The sequence below is a fragment of the Centroberyx gerrardi genome, chromosome 4 (genome assembly GCF_048128805.1).
Source record: "Centroberyx gerrardi isolate f3 chromosome 4, fCenGer3.hap1.cur.20231027, whole genome shotgun sequence".
NCBI classification, from domain to species: Eukaryota; Metazoa; Chordata; class Actinopteri; order Beryciformes; family Berycidae; genus Centroberyx; species Centroberyx gerrardi.
This window is the reverse complement of record NC_136000.1, coordinates 12783046-12804917: the sequence shown is the minus strand read 5'-3', so window position 1 is coordinate 12804917 and position 21872 is coordinate 12783046. Positions and strand designations below refer to the sequence as shown.

General features: G+C 41.9%; 2 protein-coding genes across 2 annotated transcripts; one reads left to right on the top strand and one right to left on the bottom strand.

The window, feature by feature from the left end:
- cep152 (centrosomal protein 152) lies at positions 1-15453 on the bottom strand. The gene is given in 28 exon segments (XM_078283082.1): positions 1-2935; positions 3028-3181; positions 3183-3376; positions 3966-4045; positions 4804-4888; positions 4982-5149; positions 5321-5396; positions 5647-6300; positions 6409-6540; positions 6789-7049; positions 7142-7327; positions 7435-7570; positions 7657-7785; positions 8523-8653; positions 8773-8877; positions 9295-9496; positions 9627-9790; positions 9913-10004; positions 10130-10277; positions 10389-10589; positions 10819-10958; positions 11411-11551; positions 11982-12144; positions 12530-12859; positions 12955-13021; positions 13166-13275; positions 15039-15156; positions 15323-15453. Coding segments are annotated over 27 exon segments (5157 nt in total). The 5' UTR covers positions 15126-15156; positions 15323-15453; the 3' UTR covers positions 1-2114.
- Positions 15454-17069: 1616 nt separating this feature from the next.
- Positions 17070-21081, top strand: galk2 (galactokinase 2). The gene is made up of 10 exons (XM_071896687.2): positions 17070-17294; positions 17418-17506; positions 17776-17899; positions 18050-18143; positions 18314-18460; positions 18559-18657; positions 18868-19020; positions 19161-19371; positions 19542-19743; positions 20641-21081. Exons 1-10 carry the CDS (start codon positions 17245-17247, stop codon positions 20846-20848), a joined length of 1377 nt encoding a protein of 458 aa, XP_071752788.2. The 5' UTR covers positions 17070-17244; the 3' UTR covers positions 20849-21081.
- The last annotated feature ends 791 nt before the right edge of the window (positions 21082-21872 follow it).

The following is a 21872-nucleotide window of genomic DNA, read 5'->3' as shown; positions in this document are numbered from 1 at the left end:
TACGTAAAAAAAAGATTTATTTGTCCTCTATGCACAGCATATCTCATTAAGTTGATATAAAATAATTTTAATTTAAATAAAACAAACAAAATCAATAGTATCTATTGATGGGGATGGGAGGCATAAAACACACAAACTGCAAACATCTGAGAAAGAAGGCTTTGCAATTAAAACAATATGTGGAACACTTTACAGGAACATGGGTCGATCAGTCATCTTTCAAACACCAACATCAGACGCTCCAGGGATACACAGGCGTTTTTCAGATCCTCCTCTTGCATCTATTTTAATAACCTAATCTAAAAATCCTACTTATCAGAGAGAGAGAGAGAATACAGAGAGTAGAGACACAACTCCTATATAAACCCACATCTATCTAGTCACAGCGTGCTTACAGGCGTGGCCCATGAGCGTCACTCATTCATGGTGTTACAACTTAACAGTGTAGACCAGATTAAGTCCTCTATGAGCCACGACCTTTGACCTAAAATCATCCCCTTCAGGGTCCACCTCTCTGTGTTACAAGTATCACTTCTATGCAAGTGAATGAACACATAAGAGAATGCCTGAAAGCTGAAACTTCAGATCCCCGGGGCAGCTGATGTCAGCCTTCATGAGCTAAAACTGAGGTATGGATGCAAAAATTGAAGGATGTTCGAATCAAGTGAAATATCACTATTAATTCATTGTTCATCCATTAAAAAGGAAACCATCCCTATTTAAAAAAAAAAAGGGAATTCATATAAAACCATTCCAATTATTTTTGACAGTTCAATCAATATTTGTAAACAAACGGCTGTCTTCTTTGAAATATAATCAACCAAAACTCTAAATCTGTGACATCTATAAGAGACCTTTGATCTGGAATCAAAGAGTGTTTGACTGAACTTGAAAGTGAGCTTTGTTTCACTGTAACGCTCACTATTTTGCACCAGAAAATGTTAATATTCCTGGAAAAACTCCCCAGAGTACAGCCATATTGTCTGGAAAGTTGTTCTCCAAATCATTCTGTCAATGAACCGGGTCCAAAAAGTGTCTCGCTGAAATCTCAGTTTAAGAATCTTGGGTCTCGTGTTTGTAGCTTTGAGAGAATTTTATATGTTTTAAAATCTAGACTGAACTGTCCAAAGCGGGCGGATTATCTGTTTTAATGCCAGGGCAAATTTGTGAAACCTCTCAGGGCAGGAATGTGCTGTAAGCCTGTAAGATCCACACTGAGCAGCACAAGTATTTGGACAGTAACATTATTTTGTTTTGGCTTCATGCTCCTGTTTCGGATGTGAACGACAGCATGGCAGTGGGACTAAAAGGCAGCCTGCCAGCTTCAATTTGAGGGACTTTTCAGACATGGCTCTGTCACAGAAGCAGGTTTATTCAAAGCTGGACCCTTGTTTACTTATTTTAACCCAGATCATACTGCCTCAGTGTAATTAAGAGCCAAGTTGAGTCACAGCTAAATTTGTATGGATATGCTAAGATGCAAAAAGGCTGGAAAGAGTCCAGTGAAATCTCTGGGTTGCAGACATCTCAAAGTCAATGCACAGCAACAATTTTTGGCTTAATTATTATCTTAATCCGTCACCCAGAAACGAGGGACTGCGAACAACAGCTGGCTGTAGTTTTTTTGGGTTTTTTTTTTTAGTGGTTCACCCGATACGGCTGAAAATCCCCTCAAATTCAAGTTGATAGGCCGTGTATTATCCTAGTTTAACCTCAACACTGTTACTGTGTCATATCACATTCAAAAATAATACTGAGGATTATAAGCCAAAATAAACAAGCATGTTTCTGTCCCAATAGTTACAAAACTCACTGTGCATGTTTTGGGTTTCAAATCTAAATATTATACCTGAGGGGACAGATCAGATAGTCTAGACCAGAACTGCGAGGTACTGTATGATATGTGGCGGTGTTTCAGATATACTAAGTATCAACAAATTTAAATGTAAACACACACACTGCAAGCAACTATGGAGGCAATAATTCTACTGCATGTAAACTTCATACATTGTGTTAAAAGGCAATATAAGGCATCATATGGTCAGCTGTTTGAAATAGTCAGGTTAATACCAAGTGTGTCTTCCTGTTTCACCCCAGACTCGTCCTTCACAGTGTCATTTCTGTTGGTAGAAAGGACTGTCAAAGCCGCTGTCCTGCTGGCAATGCCTCAACTCGGAGAACAGAGCCTTCGGACAAACTCGGTACTGCTTCTCGCCCTCAGAGCCGGGGATGGGCTCTCTGTGCGTACTCATCTTTGCACCGGGAAAGTTCGAGGTCTTGGTGTGAGGCGGCATCTTGGCAATCTCATTATAAACCGTCAAGTCAGAAATGTCCGGGGTGAGGCTCCCAAACTCTCCCAGGTCGCTGGCCGACGCAGCGCACAGAGAAAATGGCTTCACCGGTTCAACTTTTCTTCCTAAGTAGGAGAGTGTGGAGACGGGGAAGTCTGTGTTTGAGTCGCTACTCGACAAACTCCAGTCGCTCTGTCTCTCATCCCTGACAGGAGCTTCCTGGATGAGGAAGGGTTTGTTCTGTCGCTCCGAGTCGAGCCGATCGTCTGCTTTACCAGACTCTCCTCCCTGGAGGTACAGCTCTCTGCTCTTATTCCTCAGAGACACACTGACAAAATCCACCTGGGATGTCGGGGCCAACTGCCGGGACGGTTTGTAAGAGGGGAGGTGTGCTCGGGCTTTCAACCCCGATTCCTCTGAGGCCTCCAGCTTCCCAGACAGAGGAATGTCCTGGTGGGAAGCTTTACTCAAAGGTTTAGTCCTTGCTGCTGCGGGGACTTGATATTCTGAACCAGTGTGAGTCGTCTCCCTGTGTGTCCTCTCCTCCGGTCTGATCTCAGGTGCCTGAATTACTGTAGATGCGTTCTTACTGAAACCTGCTTTTCTACCTGGAGTGTTGCCAGTGGACACAGCTGTCGACGAACCTGTCAATACAGAACATCAATCCACACCACTTGGAAAAAAGCATTAAACATCAGATTTTCATATTATACCAGTTCTGCATGACAGGACTCACCTGGTAAGCTGTGGTTCTTTCCAGATTTCTTTTTGACAGGCGTCTCCAGCACTTTGGCCATGGCTGCCAGCTTGCCAGCAGCATTCATTATTTTCTTTTCAGCCCTACGGAAGACAGGAGGGTCAATACACTTAGCCTTTGCGAACCATGATGAAACAAGCAAACAAGTTAAGGACGATTATGGCTCCTTGCCCTGTAGCCTGTCCTCCATCCTCCAGTAACTCCTGCAGGCAGGTCAGATAGTAGTGCCGCATCTTCCTGGCAGTGTCTTGCCTCTCCCTCTGCACCTCCACGCGGATCATCTCCGCTGCTCGCTCCTTACTCTCCTGGAGGTAACACAGCATGTCTCCTGACACACAAACACAATCAGAAGCACCTTTATTCATCAGGTACATTAAAAACATGCACAAGGAATTTGGCTTGGTGAGGTTTGGTGCAACTACATATAACAACAAATACACACTGTCCAGGACATCACATTTACTGCAGAAAGAGACAATGCAGGCCTATGTTGGGACACCAGACATAAAACTATACAAAAAACATTTAGTGTTGATGTACAGGAGGCCAGGAGCAATTCTCCACACAATTTCACACCAAGTTTTATGAGCTTTATGAAAAGTATAACCACTTTAGGAAGGTAATCTGTCAGCAAACCTATCTAGTAATAATGACAGTTGTGGGATTTAATATTTCCTTTGATATTAATCATTTTACAGCATCTGATGTTATTTTGGGTGAGCACTTATGTAAAAACCTAGCTAGGATGTCAGAGGAAAGAAGGGTGCGTGAGAGCGGTTATGTCACTGGGTTATCAAGTGGACTCCTCCCATCACAGATGTTTCGGTCCACAACACCTCCAGAAGGCTCAACAGCGTCCCACACAGAATATAATTTAATCCACAAAGCCAGTTCATGAGAACAGCTTCATTACGAACCTCTGATCTTTTCCACAGTCATCGTGTATTGCTGCTTCATCTCCTCAAGGCCCAACTGAAGATTTTGTTGATCAGAACTCCTGTCAGAAAGATGAATGTAGGCCTCAGCGTGTTAGAATTCAGTACTACTACCACCAATACTACTACTAAAAAAACAAACAAAAAAACACATTCATCTTTCAGCTTAAAAAAACCAAATTCAAACAAACCCAAATTTAAAAAAACTACAAAACTACAAATTTCATTGTTGGCTGAATCAGAGAATATCACAAGAACATACTGTACCAATTTCCAAAACCTTAACTATGAAACACCCACTGATCTAACCTACAGTTCCTACAGTGAATTTTGATTTTCAAAATTTAATTCAGTGCCTTTAAGATAATGCTTCAAAACATAAAGCCTTGCTTCTTATTTGTTTTTTTCCCTTTAAAGCACTAAAGAAGAAAGCACCAGAATTTGGCCATATAAATCTCAGGTATACAAATCCTCAAGATTTTTGCTTTTTCAGCTTTCATCACTAATTTTAACTCAACATAACTATCCATTTCACTTAAAAGTTTACAAACCAACAAATCAAAAACTTTTAGAGCCTCAAAACACATTTAAATCACTTATACATCTAATATTTAGCTGTCAAATTAATTGAGATACCATGTAAGAGTGGAAAATAAATAGCTTCAATCTAATAAATCAAAGGATAAACAAAGCGAGCAGTGGGGCAACAGTGTTCCAATGGGGGCCTGTCATACTACAATTCTAGATTAAGGCTTATTAAACATTATTTCATGACAAAAACAAATTTAATTAAATCAAAATAAAAAAAATAAACACACACCCTGAGGCTTCTTTGGATCTCTTCAGTTCCTCTAGCTGCAGCAGGTGATCCTCCTTTGCCTTTCGTAAGCCGTCTTCATGCTCATCTACAATAAACAATAGAGTTGTATCTATTGGAGCAGGTCGAATAATTCAATTTCAACCATTTTGAAAAACATTTAAATAGATGCATTATATACCTTTGAGACGTTGCATGGCCGCCTTGTGCTCTCGGACGGTGTGCTGGAGCTGACGGCAGGCTTTCTCCAAGTGTCTCTGGAGGTCCTGGTTCTTCTTCTGCAGCTTGCCTACAGTCTCCGCGCACTGCTTTCCACAGCGGGCCTGCTCCCTCCTCTGGGACACAGAGCCTGGAAATGATGGACAATAATGTCACATAACTGTTGATGGGCACTCCACCATATTTTAATCAAATGAGGTAATACTGCGTGTCATGTGGTTTAAATATGGCGTTTTCAAAATGCCATGACTAGTGAAGAGACAATATGAGGAACAGCGGTGAATTCGATGATATTTCATACTTTGTATTTTGTTGATTTCTCTCTCATGGTGTTCCTGTGTTTCTTTCAACACACGGCTGAGCTTCTCCTCACTCATCTATGGGGGTAAAAATGCAGCCATGAAGGGAAGAGCAAGTCACAATTATTAGACATCAGATAAATCATTACCATTGCTACACCCTGCAACGTTTCATCACAGTAGTGCTTATAGTGTTGTAAAATTCTGGCCTTGGCATTCAGGTGACCCAGTAACAGAGCACAGCCAGACCTGCTCACAGGGCAATTATTAACAGATGAGGAGATCAGTTATCTCAGCTTTACACAACAGCTATTCAACAACAACTCACTTTCTTCCACTCCTTTTTGGCCTGGGATACTGCTTTGGTGATCATATCTTTGCAGGATGATTTGACAGTGTGTGTTATCGTGCCCTCTGAGGCGTTCCCACTGGCCCTCCTGGTTTCGTCAGTATTCTGCTGTTCTGTGTTGGGATCCCTGAGGAGTTGCGCCTGGAGCCCTGCCAGCCCAGTCTGAAGCTCCACTAGAAAATCCTCCCTGACCTGCCGTCTGTGTGCCTGCTCCTTCTCCACCTGCTGACCTCTCCACTGCTCCTCTCTGGTCCTCAGAGCCTGCTGCATCTCAGCCTCCGTCTGCAGGAGCAGCTCCTTCTTCTGGAGGTCGGCCTCCTCTCTGGCCTGCTGCAGAGCCTGCTCCAGCTTTTTGTGCTGCTCTTGCAGCCTGGTGTGGTACGCCTGCTCACTGCGAACCTGGATGATGGAGATCTCCTGCTGTTTGTCCCGGTTCCAGGCTGCTCTAGCTCCAGCCAACTCAGCTTTCAGCAGGGCAGCCTGCTCTCCCCTCACTTGCTCCAACTGGCTCTGGAGAGTTGCCACCTCTTCTTGGAGCTCCTCCACCCTCTGGGCTCCAGACCCTGGCTCCTCCAGCTGGCTCCTGTGCCTCTCCTGCCGCTGCTCTCCTGCCAGCCTCAGGGCCTGGGACACCTGACACATTCAGAGTTGGGGAAAACACATGATCAGAACAGTAAAACCCAATTTGAAGGTAGTCACACTAACTTCCAGGTAACTTGCAAAGGTGAAAGCTTGTCATACCCGTTGTTGTATGCGTTTCTCCTGTAGCTCTTCCCACTTCACCTTCTCTCTTTGGAGAGTGTCTTGGTACTCTGGTAGTGAGGTCAAATCCTCAAGCCAGCGGTTGTAGGCTCTGGTTACTGCACCTTCAACCTGTAACAATCCCACATTTAAGTACACTACTGTACATGACCATTTCAAATACCATGAGGAGGGATGAATCCATACAAGTCTGAGGAAAAAATACCTAAAAGCTGTCATGTGGCTCAATGGGTAGAAGCACTAAATATGCATGGGTATGTGATTTGATTCCAACTGGTACCACCAAAAATAAAATGTACTCATGGCACAGTAAAGCATGTTTGAATAACTGGCATATGTATTCTAAAAAGCCCACTAACCTGTTTGGCCATGTCCTCCAGGTGTTTCTCGTGAAGTTCTCTCTGGGCTTGTTTCCTGGCCTCCTCCACGGCCTTGCGTTTGACTTTGTCAGCTTCCAGCTGCAGCCACTGTTTCTGGGCAGTGAGCCTGGAGTCCAGCTCCTCAACCGTAATTGTCACACTGCTGGCCTCGCTCTCATCTGTCTGACAGGTTTCCTCAGCAGTCTCTGTGTGTTTATTTCTCCTTGCCTCCTCCAGCCGCTGGGCCCAGGTACTCTCCATCTGCACAGAAGCAGTAACACATTTCAAGCCTGACATGTGAAATCACCATGAGGGGGCTGAGGGAGCTGGGCATGGAATATGCGGGATCATACCTTTTGCAATTCCTCCTTCCAAGTAGCCTTGGCTGAGGCTACCTGAGAGTTGACCTGGTGCTGGATCTCAGTCTCCTTCTCTTTGGACCAGAGAGCTTTGAGCTGGTTTAGCGAGGCCTGATGCTGCGCCTCTAGCTCAGTCCTCAGATTCTCCACGGCCGCACTGTTCTCCTCTCTCATCTTTTGCTGGGAACAAGAACCGATCAGTCAAAAGACATTCTCTCTCTACAGGTAATCCTTGTTGTACACAGGCAACTTCAGTTCTGTGATTATGGGATTATTTATGTGTATACCTCATCTTCTCTCATTGAAGCTTCCTCCCTCTCTCTGCCGCGTTGGCTTTCTTCAAGCATGTCCTTCTCCTTGCAGACTGCTATGTAACACTCTTGCACAGCCATCATCTTATCATTGGCCTCGGACAGCTGGGTTCTGTGTAGAAAGTAGCAAGTACTGTAAATGAACTGCAAAGATTTCCAGACAACTAAGATTCTCAGTGACAGGTAATGGGGACTCACTGTAGCTCCTGGACCTGCTGCTGGTGCTGTGCAGTCAGCTGATCAACCTGAGCTTCGTGCTCCAGTATGAGCTCCGTTCTGACCCGACTCACCACGTCATTCCTGTACTGCTGCTGAATCCGCTCGGATCTGAATAGAGAAACAGAAATTCAGTTGAGCTTTTGGGGGCACAAAGGATTGTAACATCCTGTGTATTGGTAAATTCTAGGCAGTAGGTGTTAGGGTTTGACCAATATGGGTTTTTGAATATTGATACCGATATGTTTGGACTGAAGCTGCCAATAGTAGATATTTTGTGCTGATATTCAATATATTTATATCTGACTGTTTTCATGGATTCAGGATTTCAGGATTCAGTGTTTCTTACAGAATTTTTTCCTTGGCAGGATGGAAAAAACTTTTTATGCATGTGTGGTCAAGGAGGGACCTCCATCATATTGGAGGTGGATGACATTGACCGATATACAATATTTAACGAAATATAAATTATGGTCCAATATATCGGCAAACCCTATATGTACATTATATATTGATATATTGGTCTAACCCTAGTAGGTGTTACAGTTTATTATATATATATATATATATACACATATATATATCTATACACATACATACATACATATATACACATACATATATCTACATACATACATACATACATACATACATACATACATACATACATACATACATACATACATACATACATACATACATACATATATATATATATATATATATATATATATATATATATGAGCAATAGAACAAGAAAATTAATTTCCAATTTTTCATTCCATTTTAGTGAATGAAAATAAAGGAAACAATGAATGTGATCTTCTTTCTCTCTTCCATGCTCTCACCTCTCAGCAGCCTCCTGCTTCTCCTGGTCCAACTCCTGGATCATCTCCCTCATCTTGGTGCACAGCTCTAAGTTGGCAGATCTCACCTTCTCCTCACTCTGCTTCAGCTCCTTGTTCTTCTTTTCTAGGGCCTGGAGTTAGGAGAGAAAAACAATCCTTCATGATTGAGTCAAAAAACAGTGCTGTGCAGACAGAACATGATTGTATTATCATTTAGGTTCAGTTGATTTGATGATAAACTACAACCAACCTCCACTTGTTCCTGTAAGCGTTGTTTATCTTCTTGTAGTTGCTGCAACTCTTTCTGAGATGCTCCAGTCAAGTCAAGATGCTTCACCTGGCTGTTCGCTCTTACCTGTGGAACACACTGATTTTTTATGATCATTGTCTGTATTAGGGTTATTTTTATCTCTTACCTGTTATTTATGCATTTTCTTGTGTTTGTACAATACCATGTACCAGAGTTTTGATGTCATTTGGTTTCTGCTGCCCAATTCACTTGTGTCTTTGTCTGCCTTTCTCTGTCCTTTTTTCCTTTTCAGGTTAATAAGCCCCTTAGGGTTTCACTGTCTGACCTGCACAGTTTGCATTTCTTTTTCCCACCTTTTTTCAGTATTTTATCATTTATACATGTAAATAAAGAAACCCAACTGACCAAACTACTTCAACTTGAACAACAGCGGACAATGTATACAACAGTATAGTGTTCCACGCCTTGCCCAGTAGTACAATATTAAACCCAGAGCCTGGTCTTGTAGGTGGCAGTCCTCACCGAGGAGCTGAGCTGGGCTTCATCCAGCTGGGTCTGCAGCTCGTCCACCTGGGCCTGAGAGTGCTGGAGCTCCTCCTGCAGCTGGCCAATCTTCTGCCTCTTCCCCTTCAGACTGGCCAAGCAGCGCTGCATCTCCACTCTCAGCTCCCGCAGCGCCTCGTCCTTGGGCAGCTTGGGGTCCGACAGGTCAGCCAGCACAGTACTGACCACACAATGGGGGGAGAGAAAATGATGTATGCTTATAATCCATTTGATATAGACATCAACTTCAGGGCCACTTTTGATATTTGTTTATAGAGATGACAGTGATACTACTGTGTACAATTGCGTACCTGTGAAGTCTGCCATTTTTCCAGTTTGCTTTCTTTAATCCTAAATCCACACAGGATTCAGACAGCTGGTTGTCCCAGTCACCATTTAGGTCTAATGCTATAACACCGTGCTTCACAGCCGATTCATACATTGTGATCTGCTCCTTCAAATCAGCCAGATCCTCCTTTAAGATAAATTGTAAAACAAAAGATAAAAAGGTTGATCAACTGTGATAAGTAGCTCTTTTTTTGAGTAATAGCATTTTGAGGGTGGCCCCATCCTGGGACAGAAAATAAGAATGCAAACCTGTAAAACTTTGTTCATGTTTTCACTCAAGGCCTTGGCTGATTGAGCTTGCTGTAGTTTGATTTGCATCTGACTCATCTCCTGCACGGAACCTTGGGAGAACAGAGAACAGCAACAGAGAGGAAAGAGGTCAATCTGACTGCAGTCAACACTGTTTTGATAGAGCTAGTAGGGAACGGCATGTGGTGGCAGTTCACAAGAAAACCCCATCACTCACCTGTTTGCAGCAGCTTGGCACATTGTTGTTGACTCTCCTCCAGACGCTGAGTGAGGGCATTGATGACTCCAGCTCTCTCCAGTTGCTCTTCCTCTCTCTGGCGCTCCAGCTGCTTCACCTGCTCCCGTAACCTCTGACCAACGTCAGTCTGGAAGCAACGAAATAACAACATACCCCCCGTTAACACATACTCACAACCTTTGTTGACACCTCAATCTCTTTCCCCATTAGTACATCATATGACAGTGACATTTCTGACCTGCTCCTTCAGAGCCTGAGAGCTAGAGTCAAGCTGTTGCTCCAGTGTCAGCAGTGCAACCTCATGCTGCTCCCTCATAACGGTGACGTCTCTGTCGTGCTGCTCCCGCGCTCTGGACAGCGTGTCGGAGCGACACAGCTCCAACATCTGCTGCTTCATGCTGTCTACTGCAGCCTCTGCCACCCTCTGCTTCTTCATGTTCTGCAATCAAAACAAAACTAATGTCTCCACATCTCTTATCAAAAGCGCCTTCTAATTTCATGAGTGCATTCATTTGGGTACTTAAAATTTAAAATACTTAAATTCAAACTCCTGATCCTAGCAATGCTATGCTCTACCCGCTGAAGCAGTGCTCTCCATAAGTGGTGCAACTTGTCTGTATTTTGCTTTAAAAAAAAAAAGCGGCAGTATCTAGGAACACAAAACTTACCTCATGGTCTCTTTCAGTCAGTGCCTGTACTTGCTGCTCCAGTGACTTCACTTTGTTTTGCATTTGAACCTCTTTCTCCTTGGCCTCTTCAATCAATCGGCTTGACTCCTTAAGACTTACTGCTAGGCCATCTTTTTCATCTATTGGCAATAAAAACATGACAAACATGTTCCCGGGGACTACAGCATGTGCAGTTATAAAAGACTCCACCACAATTGTTTTATAGATTGCAAAATGATGTTCTAAAAATGTTCTTGAAAAATGGAGGGGAAAAAAGTAGTCTTCAAAAGAGTGCTTGAAAGTGTAAGAGACCCTCATAAGTCTAAGAGTAAGAAGCCATGAATCACTTACTCAAAGCCTTTTAAGTACAAGTAAATTTGTTATTGCCCCACCAGCTTGTATTTCAGCTTTTGAATGCAGCATAGGAAAAGAGAACAACAAATCATAATATGTAGCGGTATTAAACTGCAATCCTTAAGATATCACAAATGAGTAGAATCACATTATTATTTTATCATGGACCAAGTATCATAATAAAGCGCGTGGCAATTCCAACCCCCCATTTTGCAAGTACAAACTTGGCAAAACATACCTTTGACGATTGCAAACTGATGCTCAATGTATCTCATATTGCGCCTTGAATCCTCCAGTTTTCGCTCCAAGTCTTCAATTTGCCTCTGTTGAGCCTTGTTTAAAATCTGTAGCTGGGCAAGCTGCTCCCCATCAGCAGTATCTGAAACACAGCATAAAAATTATATTCTCATCAATATAAAGGCTGAATCAATCACTTGTTGTTTTTAACCCTTATTTAACCATAAGACATTCTCATTTACAGCAATGACTTGAGGCAGGAAAGTGGGGGGTTAGACAATTAAACTAACAACACAGTGGGTAGTACAACCAAAGTTTTGTACTGTAACTCAACTAGAGCAGTTGAGAGTTCAGTGCCTTGCTCAAGGTCACTTTGACAGTAGTTGTTGAGAGAGAAAGAGCCCTTTTTGTTCAATTTTGTTCTGCTTGGACAGATTTGCCCAGCCAGTTCAGGGATTGATTTTCAAGTCACAAGCTCACTTTTCTAGCCATTAGGTTACAGTGATTTTCATGTCACTGTACTCTACTAGTGCCATTAATCTAAACAACAAAATCAATACTGTGAGACTCACTCTGTGCCGAGTCAAGGAATTCTCTCTGCAGATGGTCAAAGTGACCTTCTTGGTGAGCGGCCTGTGAGTTAAACATCTTGGGCTGGCAGGCAGGTTGGTGAGGGTTAAAGTTGACCTTGTACTGATCCACCCTTCTGTCCCCGGATCCAGCATAGTCGAAATTCTGAAGGTCAAAACATGACGAGAGACACAGAATGTTTGAAACAGAAATACGATTGTACTGATTTACTATGGCACCCTGAGGAAGGCTATGTACGTACGTGCCGCAATACGTCAGTGGGTTTTAAACATTTTTAACATGTGTATGCTATGCATTCGCCAATAAGTAATAAAGGCTTTCTACTTTTTGTATGGGAGAGTGCCTTGGATACATTTTTTCTGCAGAAATACGATTGTGTTTTATAACTCAAAAAGAATAAACCCACTCAAAGTCTCTCATTTAAGCTACTATATAATTATGACGCATTTACATTGTCAGGTAACACAATGTGCATTTGTAATTCAATTACTTCAATGTCAAAATAGGCTAAACCTAAAACTCCACTCACTTGAAAATGCTTTCTAGTGTTGTTCTGCTCCCCGTAGGTCTGCTTGTCCCTTCGTCCTCCCTCTCCGTCATATTCCACAGGGTTATTAGCGCCTTGTGGGTATGGTTTAGACTCATACTCGTCTGTGGAGAAATCGTTGGCCTCTGTAGATTTTTCTGTGCCCATGCTGGTGTATGTATAGTCTCCTTGGTTGAACTGAGACTGCTGGTTCCAGGTGTGAGGCAGGGGTCGATTCTGAGGGTGACTTGCATGGCCATTGATCTGAACAGCTCCATCCTCATAAGCATACTCATCATGATCAGGGCCTTGACCATAGTCAATTTCATAATTCTTCAAAAAAGACATTGACAGCAAATTTAATTAAATACCTTTCTCGATAACGCCCAGAAAAAAAATGTACCAATAAAAAGAAACCAACACCCTACCTCTTCATGGGAGGCAGGTCTTGGATGATCCGACCATTCACATTGCTGAGTCCATGTGGACTGAGGGCTGAACAGACAAAAAAAGCATTTTACAATGGATTGTTGGATTTTACAATCCAACAATTATTGTACGTATGAATTTTTCTTTATTGCATCCAGAGTTTGAGAAGCTGAAATTGCTAATGTCTCAGCAATAAAATGTGTATGTTACCTCTTGCCGGTGTTTTTATTGCTGCAGGTAGAGTACTCCAGCTCTGGGGAGGAGGAGTCCATGCTATCTTCCAGCATGTCATCGGGCAAGTCTGTGAGCAGTTTGTGCAGCTGCAGAAAAATAGCACATGGAAATGACTCACCCAGGTTGCTCCGCAACCGAGTTATATAGTAACACAGAAAAAAAACACAGTGCAAAGAAGCAATCAACCATAGCATGAAAGACAGAATCTCTCAGGCGGTAAATTTGTAGGGTTTCATTCCAAAGAGCTACATATCCATTTTGAGAAAACCTTGTTACGTGAAATTCATCACTCAGTATTTTAAAAACAGAGATGATACCAGCCTCAAAAAGTTATATTATTTTGTAGGAGAAAAGGCATAAAATAGCTACAAACAAATGTTTTCCCCTAAGTTTTACTTTCATGTCAGCAATTATTTTGTAAGAGCTGGTGTCACCCATTTTCACAAATCATGCATATCTCATTTTGGAATAAAACTTCACTTATAAAAAAGTATGCTGATCATCCTTTTCATTAACACTATCAAATAAACACATGAAAACTGAGAAACAAAACACTGACAGACAACCATGACACAAAACAACGAGGCAAACTCTCCTCTTTGTCAGCAGCAGACTGAACAGGCTTGCCTTCACAACCAGCAGTGAGTGATGGAACAAGCAGAGCCAGCTGGACTTACTTCCCACAAGGACTGTTGAATATTCCTCACATCCTCCACTGTGTCCACGACCGAAGGACCCATATTCCACTTAGGTATTTAACTTAAAGATTGAAGAGGCAACTGCGCTTCAACTGCCAAGCCACATGATAACCTTCCAGCCTAATCTAATACACAGAAGACCTTCTGTGTGAAACATCCGAAACGTGTCTGGCATGTTGTCGGCTCCCTGTGGTATCGCTGTGTTTTGGTCCCAAAGAACTCCATTGTTTAGACAAAACATATAGGATGGTTAACTGGAGCAGAAACATTCTAATTACCGGTGACAAACATTTTCCACTTGACCAACTTTTGAATACTATAGCCTACACCAAATAATTTTCCATTTCAGCCTTAATATTTTTCCAAAGTCGCGTTTTTCAGAATGTTGCAATCCACTGAAAATACCTTCAATCACAGTATATCTACATGCTAGCTCTACTCAAGAACAACTGGGACCCAGCTCAGAAATTAGGTAACCTAAATAAGAGAAAGTAGAGAAAACACAGGACAGAGCTAGTTTCAGTGTGACACACCTGGAAGGAGGCCTTTCCCCTGAGCCAATAATAGCTCAGGTTCATGGTGCAACAGATTGTTGAGGCGTGAGTAACACAGCATGCTTGTATAGCAGTGGAGCAGGCTGTGCTTTTGAAATGCAAACACTTAAATGCTTCCCTTAACAGACAACTGCAATACCCACTCAGAGCAACATATAGGTACCTGACTACTTTCATTATCAATTGTTGTTCAACTTTAAGAGCTGAAAGCTTAAAGGGACATACGAATGGTATATAAAAATGCCAACATGAACTATGGGATAAAATATACATAATGGGTGAGCACTAGATGCTGTCTGTGAACACTGAGGTAGAGACAATAATGCCTTCAGTATTGAATTGCAGTTAAGAGGCCTAACTCTTTTACCCAGCCAGTGAAAGAGGTACGATGCACTGCTCCATTCACAATTTTAGCATGTCATAGACAACTCTGCAGAATAAATGCATGTTTGGATAGATGTACGATCAAACAAAGCAATGGACCTCAAGCAACTCGAATACCTATAACAAAGTCTGACATTGGCAGCAGACAAGTGACAAACACAACCGCAACACATATCATAATCACGTTACAATGCTATATGCATGTTCCTGCACCTCTTGCTCTCTTGCATAGTCCTCCTGGTCGTATTCTTCCTCATCATGTTGTGTTTGAAGAGCAGCACTATCAAAATCGATAGACATGATGATGCAGAGCTTGTCGGTGCGAGGTCTGCTGAGAAAAAGACGTGCAAAACAAACTTTATTTAAGGGACATATCACAACAATCAGGAACTATAGTAGTTAAATTCAACGTATATTGGATGATTAACTAGCTAGCGTTAGCGTTAGCTAATAAGAGTTTTGATACCAACCAACACCAAAACAGACACGTAACGTACCTGGCAAAAACGAGACAGAACTTTCCTTTGTTGGAGTGAAAATTCGTTGTTTTCGGTAGTTATGTTTGCTAACTGTTAAGTTTGATTACTGTTTACGTTACGAACCAGTAGCTAGCTAAGTTAGCTAGCTAGCTAACGCCTTAGTAACAATAACAAACCGGACAACCATATAAAAAACGACCTGGCCATGCTTCAAAGAAACGGTACACCAAATGAGCTTGGTCAAAAATATAGAATAGCCAGCAAACCAGTTAACGTTAGCTTGCGTGCTAACTGGCCGACCTGTAAACTTTGTAAGCTAAAAGCTAGCCGGCTAGCTGTTCAGACGTCCGCTTTAAGAGCAGCAGACTCGCCCCCTTTGAAATGTCGCGCGCATCAGCAGCGCCAAAGCTCTCCGGTCCTTATTGGCAGTTTCTGCCACAGACTGCTGCTGCGCTTCTCACATCACCATACAGCACCACACAGTATATCACTGGTACACTCATACACCGATTTAATGTTACTTTACGGTAACAAAACATTTGTATATGAGCTTATCGACGTCCACACTTGTTGCCAGTATATTTAACAAGCATTAAAGACAAACTGAAAGGAGAAAGGGTATTTACAAATCCAGTATGGATAATACTGCAGAAGTAAACAAGCTCATTAGTCCCCGTCTGATCACACAAAATCGATTGTTTTTGGCAGTGATGTTTAAAAATATCACAGCAAATAGTATCACATTTTGCTCCATGACTCCTGAATGATAGACGACATTACTTGGCATCTTGAGGGTGCATTCATTCTGAGGGTGTCAAAACAAAATGTTTCTAACAAACAAATGATTAATCTGACCAAATGTCAACAAACATAGAAGCAGATTCAGAGCGTAATGTCAGAAAAAGTGAATGATATAGGTGCATGCTTGCAACAACGTCTGGGCCATTTTATTGAACTTAGTCCACTTTGTTTTTTAGTATTTTTTTTTTTTAGTAAATGCAGTCAGATATTCTCTTGGCATCATGGGTAGGTTCAGGTCAAAACAGAGCAGAACTCGGGTATCAGAGGCATTTTTTGTCTGATCTTTTGTTTCCACCTTGTGGTGAGATAGTAACATGGCAGTTGTATGCAGTGGTCTGGACTATAATTGGTGCATTATCCTGAGTAAAGGGCTCCTTGACTTTGGATTGGCCAATAACAAACCCAGACTGCACTAAATTATTTTCAACACAATGATAAAGAAGATCTTTACTATTTGTTTGCTTGCTGAAAGCGGGAAGGTGTATTAGAAGATCCCCAGTTACTGATGCACACACACACACACACACACACACACAGAGAGAGAGAGAGAGAGAGAGAGAGAGAGAGAGAGAGAGCACTTTTATGGAGAACCAAAACACCAAAATTGAAATTCAAAAACGCAAAAAATGTTTGAAAAAGAAAAATTAATCTAAAATGTTAAATCCAAAAGTAAAAATGGATAGTTGTTGAGTTTAATCTTTTCTATCGCATTTTTAGTTTTCAATATGTAATTGTTATTGATTTTAAAACACAAGACTCTTTAAGATTTACCTTCTTTATTATTACAATGATGCATTGCCACCGTTTTATAAAAGCAATAAGCCAAGGTTTTTTTGTTTTTTTTCTAAAATTACGTTTTTGTCGAGACGGACGTCTGACGTCATCTCCACCCTGCGCTCCGCTGCGCACGTTGATTCTGCTGAACTCGTTCAGGTTCTTCCGCATTTGTGACACTGTAGCCTCAGCTGTTTCAGAGACAGATTCTTTGTTACTGCGGAGAGTAAACTGATCTGGACTCATGCTGTAGAACTGATCCTAGTTCAGCACTGTAGTATCCGGGATCCTCTTGTGACAGTCAGCTGATCGTGTCCAGGATCTGACTACGAGAAGCCATTCATTGTCATTTTAAACAAGTAGAAATGGCAACAAACCCACCCAAGTTAAAGACCGCACTTAGTGCTAAAGAAAGGTGAGTAGCAATGACGTGTTGATTGTCAGGAATACGGAGGGGTGGAGAAAACAGCAGATATTCTCTGATTGAAACTCACTTTACGTCATTACTTATTCTGTCATTGTGTTTACTCTTCCACAGGCTGCAAAACTTGAAAAATACATTTGAAACAAAGTATGGAGAAGCTCCTCTCTTCTATGCATGTGCACCTGGAAGGGTGAATCTGATAGGTAATTTCATTTATATTGTATACTGATTTGAGTAGGGCTGGACTGATATACTGAATCCTTGTATTTTTTTGGCATTGATATATTCAAATTTAAGGAAATTGAATATTGCCATAAATTATTGACAGCTTCAGTCCAGGAATATCAGTTCTGGTACTGGCCTTCAAAAACCCATATTGGTTGAACTCTACTTTTGAGGAAATTACTTCAGTTACATCTAGGCTTGGCACTTTCCCTTTATCATGTATCTCTTCTTATTATCTCATTGACAGGAGAGCATATTGATTACTGTGGCTATTCTGTGCTCCCAATGGCTATCGAACAGAATATTCTCGCGGCTGTCTCAGTCAGTGATTCAGGGACGATCCAGCTGGCCAACACACATCCTCAATACAAGTGAGACTGGAACACTTATGATGATTGTTGAGCTTTCACATTTGCTTGTGCCATTCATTCCCAGACCTATAATGCATGGTAATGTCATTAGTTATTCTTTTTTTTTCTGAATGCTGTATTGAGCTGTGATTTGTGTTTGTCACTTTGCAGGGATTTCACCGTGTCTTGTACGGAGGACATCGGCATCGACCGAGCCAATCCACAGTGGCATTATTATTTTCTCTGTGGGGTTAAAGGCATTCAGGTGAGTTTTTGCTGAACTGATTCATTGATGTGTCACGAGAGTAGAATATGTACAAAGTATCTAGTTTTCAATACTGTGTAGAAAGCAGTAAAATGATACTTTGTCCAAATAATTCGCTGTTATGGTCACAGAATTAACCTTTGTTCGTCCCACATTACTTTTATAACCAGGAGAGCTTTGGGATCACGCGTTTGTCTGGGATGTCGTGTGTTGTTGATGGGACCATTCCCCCAAGCTCCGGCCTGTCTAGCTCAAGCGCCTTAGTTTGTTGTGCCGGGCTCGTAACTATGGAGGCAAATCACAAGTCCCTCTCCAAGGTAATATGCTCTATAACTGTGACTACCCTGAAATTAATGCAGTTTGCTTTATCTTGTGCTCTTTGGTCCTCTTTCCATAATGCTCTTTATTCCTCCAGGTGGCGCTGGCTGAGATCTGTGCCAAATGTGAGCGCTACATCGGCACAGAGGGGGGAGGCATGGATCAGTCCATCTCGTTTCTGGCAGAGAAAGGAACTGTATGTACTGGAATAGCATCTCTTTCATCACACCAAGTCAAACCAGCCTTACATGTTGACTATGTTGATTTCTGAATCCAAAGAGAAGAAGAAAACAGCTTTCAATATAAGTCTAGATTGTTGCAAAGTCCTTGCTTTATAGTGACTTGAATAGTGGTTTGTTGGCTACACGTTGATGCTGACCTTTTTGATTTGTCTACCTTGTGTCAGGCAAAGCTGATAGAGTTCCAGCCTCTGCGGGCGACTGATGTCAAGCTGCCGGACGGGGCCGTGTTTGTGATCTCAAACTGCTGCGTGGAGATGAACAAAGCTGCCACTTCTCACTACAACATCCGAGTGGTGGAGTGTCGAATAGCCACAAAGGTACGGTCATCTAATAGTAATCCTAATAATAGACAATGATCCTGATTAAATAGATAGAGATTAAATATAGATATAAATAGATATAAATAGTAAAAATGTACAGGAGGTGTGTCAGCAATGTCATGGCTGTGTGAGCTCAGATGCTGGCCAAGGCGCGGGGTCTGGAGTGGAGCAGGTTGCTGAAGCTGGTCCAGGTCCAGACGGAGCTGAAGGCCTCCCTGGAGGAGATGGGGGCTCTGGTGGACGAGGTGTTTCATCCTGAGCCGTACAGCCGAGATGAGATCTGCGAGGCGCTGGGCATCACTTCAGAGCAGTTCAGCACCGATCTGCTGAGCGCCAACACTCAGCATGGTAAGGAACAGCAATTAGCAACATTTGTGTATTTTTAATCTCAAAACTGAAGTATATAATTATCATCAGCGCTGTGTACCAAGCCAAATGCCTGGCAGGACCAGTGTCTCCATACAAATGAATAAAAGACAGATTTGACATATAACACATGCACCTCCTCTCTTTGTCAGTGACGCAGTTTAAGCTGCACCAGCGTGCCAAGCATGTCTACGGTGAAGCTGCGCGGGTGCTGCAGTTTAAGAGTGTGTGTGACTCTCAACCGGCTGAGTCCGTACAGCTACTGGGAGACTTGATGAACCAGAGCCATGCAAGCTGCAGAGACCTGTATGAGTGCAGCTGCCCTGAACTGGACCAACTGGTGGACATTTGTCTGTGAGTACAGCAAAGTCTCACTTCACTTATGATTACAGTTTAGAGAATCACATATACTGTAGGGGAGACTGGGGTAAAATCTGCCACTTTTTACATGTGCCACTAAAAATACATGTGAATGTATTTCAAACAGTAATTGCTCTATGTACTTAAGGTTGTTGTGAATGCATGGAAATTAAAACATTTTCTGTAGCTAGTACAGTTTTAGAAGTGCGACCCATTATAACATGTTGGTTCTTTTGGAACAACCTACCCCAGGATAGTTGGGATAAGTTGTAAGTCTCATGGTATACTGATATCTTAGAAAATATCACTTGAGCACATATCTGTTACACTTAAATAAAAGGTACATGTAATTAGATTGGGGCAAGCTGGGCCACTGGCTCAAATTGCCCCAGGGCTAGTGGCACATTTTACCCCACAACCACCATTTTGACAAAACTGCTTCAAACAGCAACTCAGGCCCACAGTTATACGTTTATGACCTCAAATTGTACCACATACAGCCATAAACTAATATATAAACCTTCAAATGCATCTACTTCCATTTAGATACAAGAACCATGACGTTTTTACCATGAAATAATCACCTGACAGGGCAAAGATCATATATTTATATCATCATATTTTTTTGACCTGGCTCTCTTACTACTTTCTCCACATGCTCATATCCATCACTGATTCAGGGGAATTATTTGTCCTAAATCTAAGACCACATGATTCATTTTGTGTATGGTTGCCTAGAAACAAGGGGTGGCTCATCACATGCACAGGCTCAACTTACCCTCTTCTCCCCTACAAGTGCACTGAGGTTTTTCAAGGAGTACTGACACATTATGCAGTAAAACAACAGCTAGACTAGACTAGACCACTATTTGCTGTTTCCCTGGGCTGCAGGAGGTCGGGGGCTGTGGGCTCTCGGCTGACGGGAGCAGGCTGGGGCGGCTGCGCTGTCTCCATGGTTCCCAGTGAGAAGGTCGAGTCTTTCTTACAGGCAGTGAGGGAGGCTTACTACAAACCTGATCCACGCAGAGCGGCGATGGAAAAACAAAGTTTGTTTGTGTCAAAGCCAGGTGGAGGAGCCGCAATATTCCTTGAGGAGTAAAATGTGTTATCACTGTCTTTTGATACGACTATCATTAAATTTCAGATCCTTAGTTGGAGCTTATAGTAAAGATTATACTGGAGTATAAGGGCCAAATAATGACAACAGTAGTGCATTATTTCTTACAAAGGGAATTTGCTTTTTGTGTAAAAAAAAAAAACTTTCACACAGATTTTTGTTTTCTTATCCTGAATGTTGGGGTTTTCTGTAATAAACTGATTTTGTATAGCTTACTCATCTCACTGTTCACCTTGACTTATTTTCTTGGTTAAAAAATGATGACAAATACAATAACAACAATCACATGTTTAATTTGAGCAGTATAAAAATCCATTCCTTATTGCCAGTTTTATGTATCAACATTTATGTAGTTAACGAGGGCAAACAAAAAAATCATGGAGTTTAACACTAACATATGCTAAAATATTTTCAGTGTTTACAAATGTACATGACAAAAGTGGTCATCGTTTGAACAGCATCACTTCAAAGTTGTTGTTTTTATAGAGAAAACAAAACAGAGCTTTGTTAGACTCTGTCAGGCTTGTGCTTTATTAAAGGTGTGCGAGCCGCTGGGAAATCAGTGACTCTCCTGACTATAGGAACCCATGTCGGCCTTGAGCTTCTGCACAGGATCAATTCTCACCTCATTAGAGACGGTGTGAGCGGCAGAAGTTTCTCCCCGTGCTAGCTGCACATGTAAATGAAGCAAAATTCCATCCTCTAACCAGCCGTGACTCCTGTGAAATTTTTATGGTCTAAATACTTTAGCTTTTAAAGATAATTCCTTCTGTTCTTTTCTGTATGATATTAAAATGGGTCTTCATTGTGGAGAAAGATTAAAGTGGAAGGCATGGTTTGGGTCTCAGTTAATAATCATCCAAACATCTGCGAAATGTATTCACAGCTCATGCTAAATAAATGGAGCTATAACTGTAAAATGTTTAAAATTAGAGGAAAATCATTCTCATTTAGCACAAAGTGCTATGTGATTATATTTATATAAAAGGATTTTACCCATGGCTCA

What these genes read in the sequence shown, in the direction of transcription:
- galk2 (XM_071896687.2), top strand. Translation starts at nt 17,245, where the DNA reads ATGGCAACAAACCCACCCAAGTTAAAGACCGCACTTAGTGCTAAAGAA. An exon ending in TGGAAGGGTGAATCTGATAG is followed by an intron (nt 17,507 to 17,775) that starts GTAATTTCATTT and finishes TCTCATTGACAG; the next exon opens with GAGAGCATATTGATTACTGT. An exon ending in ATCACAAGTCCCTCTCCAAG is followed by an intron (nt 18,461 to 18,558) that starts GTAATATGCTCT and finishes TTATTCCTCCAG; the next exon opens with GTGGCGCTGGCTGAGATCTG.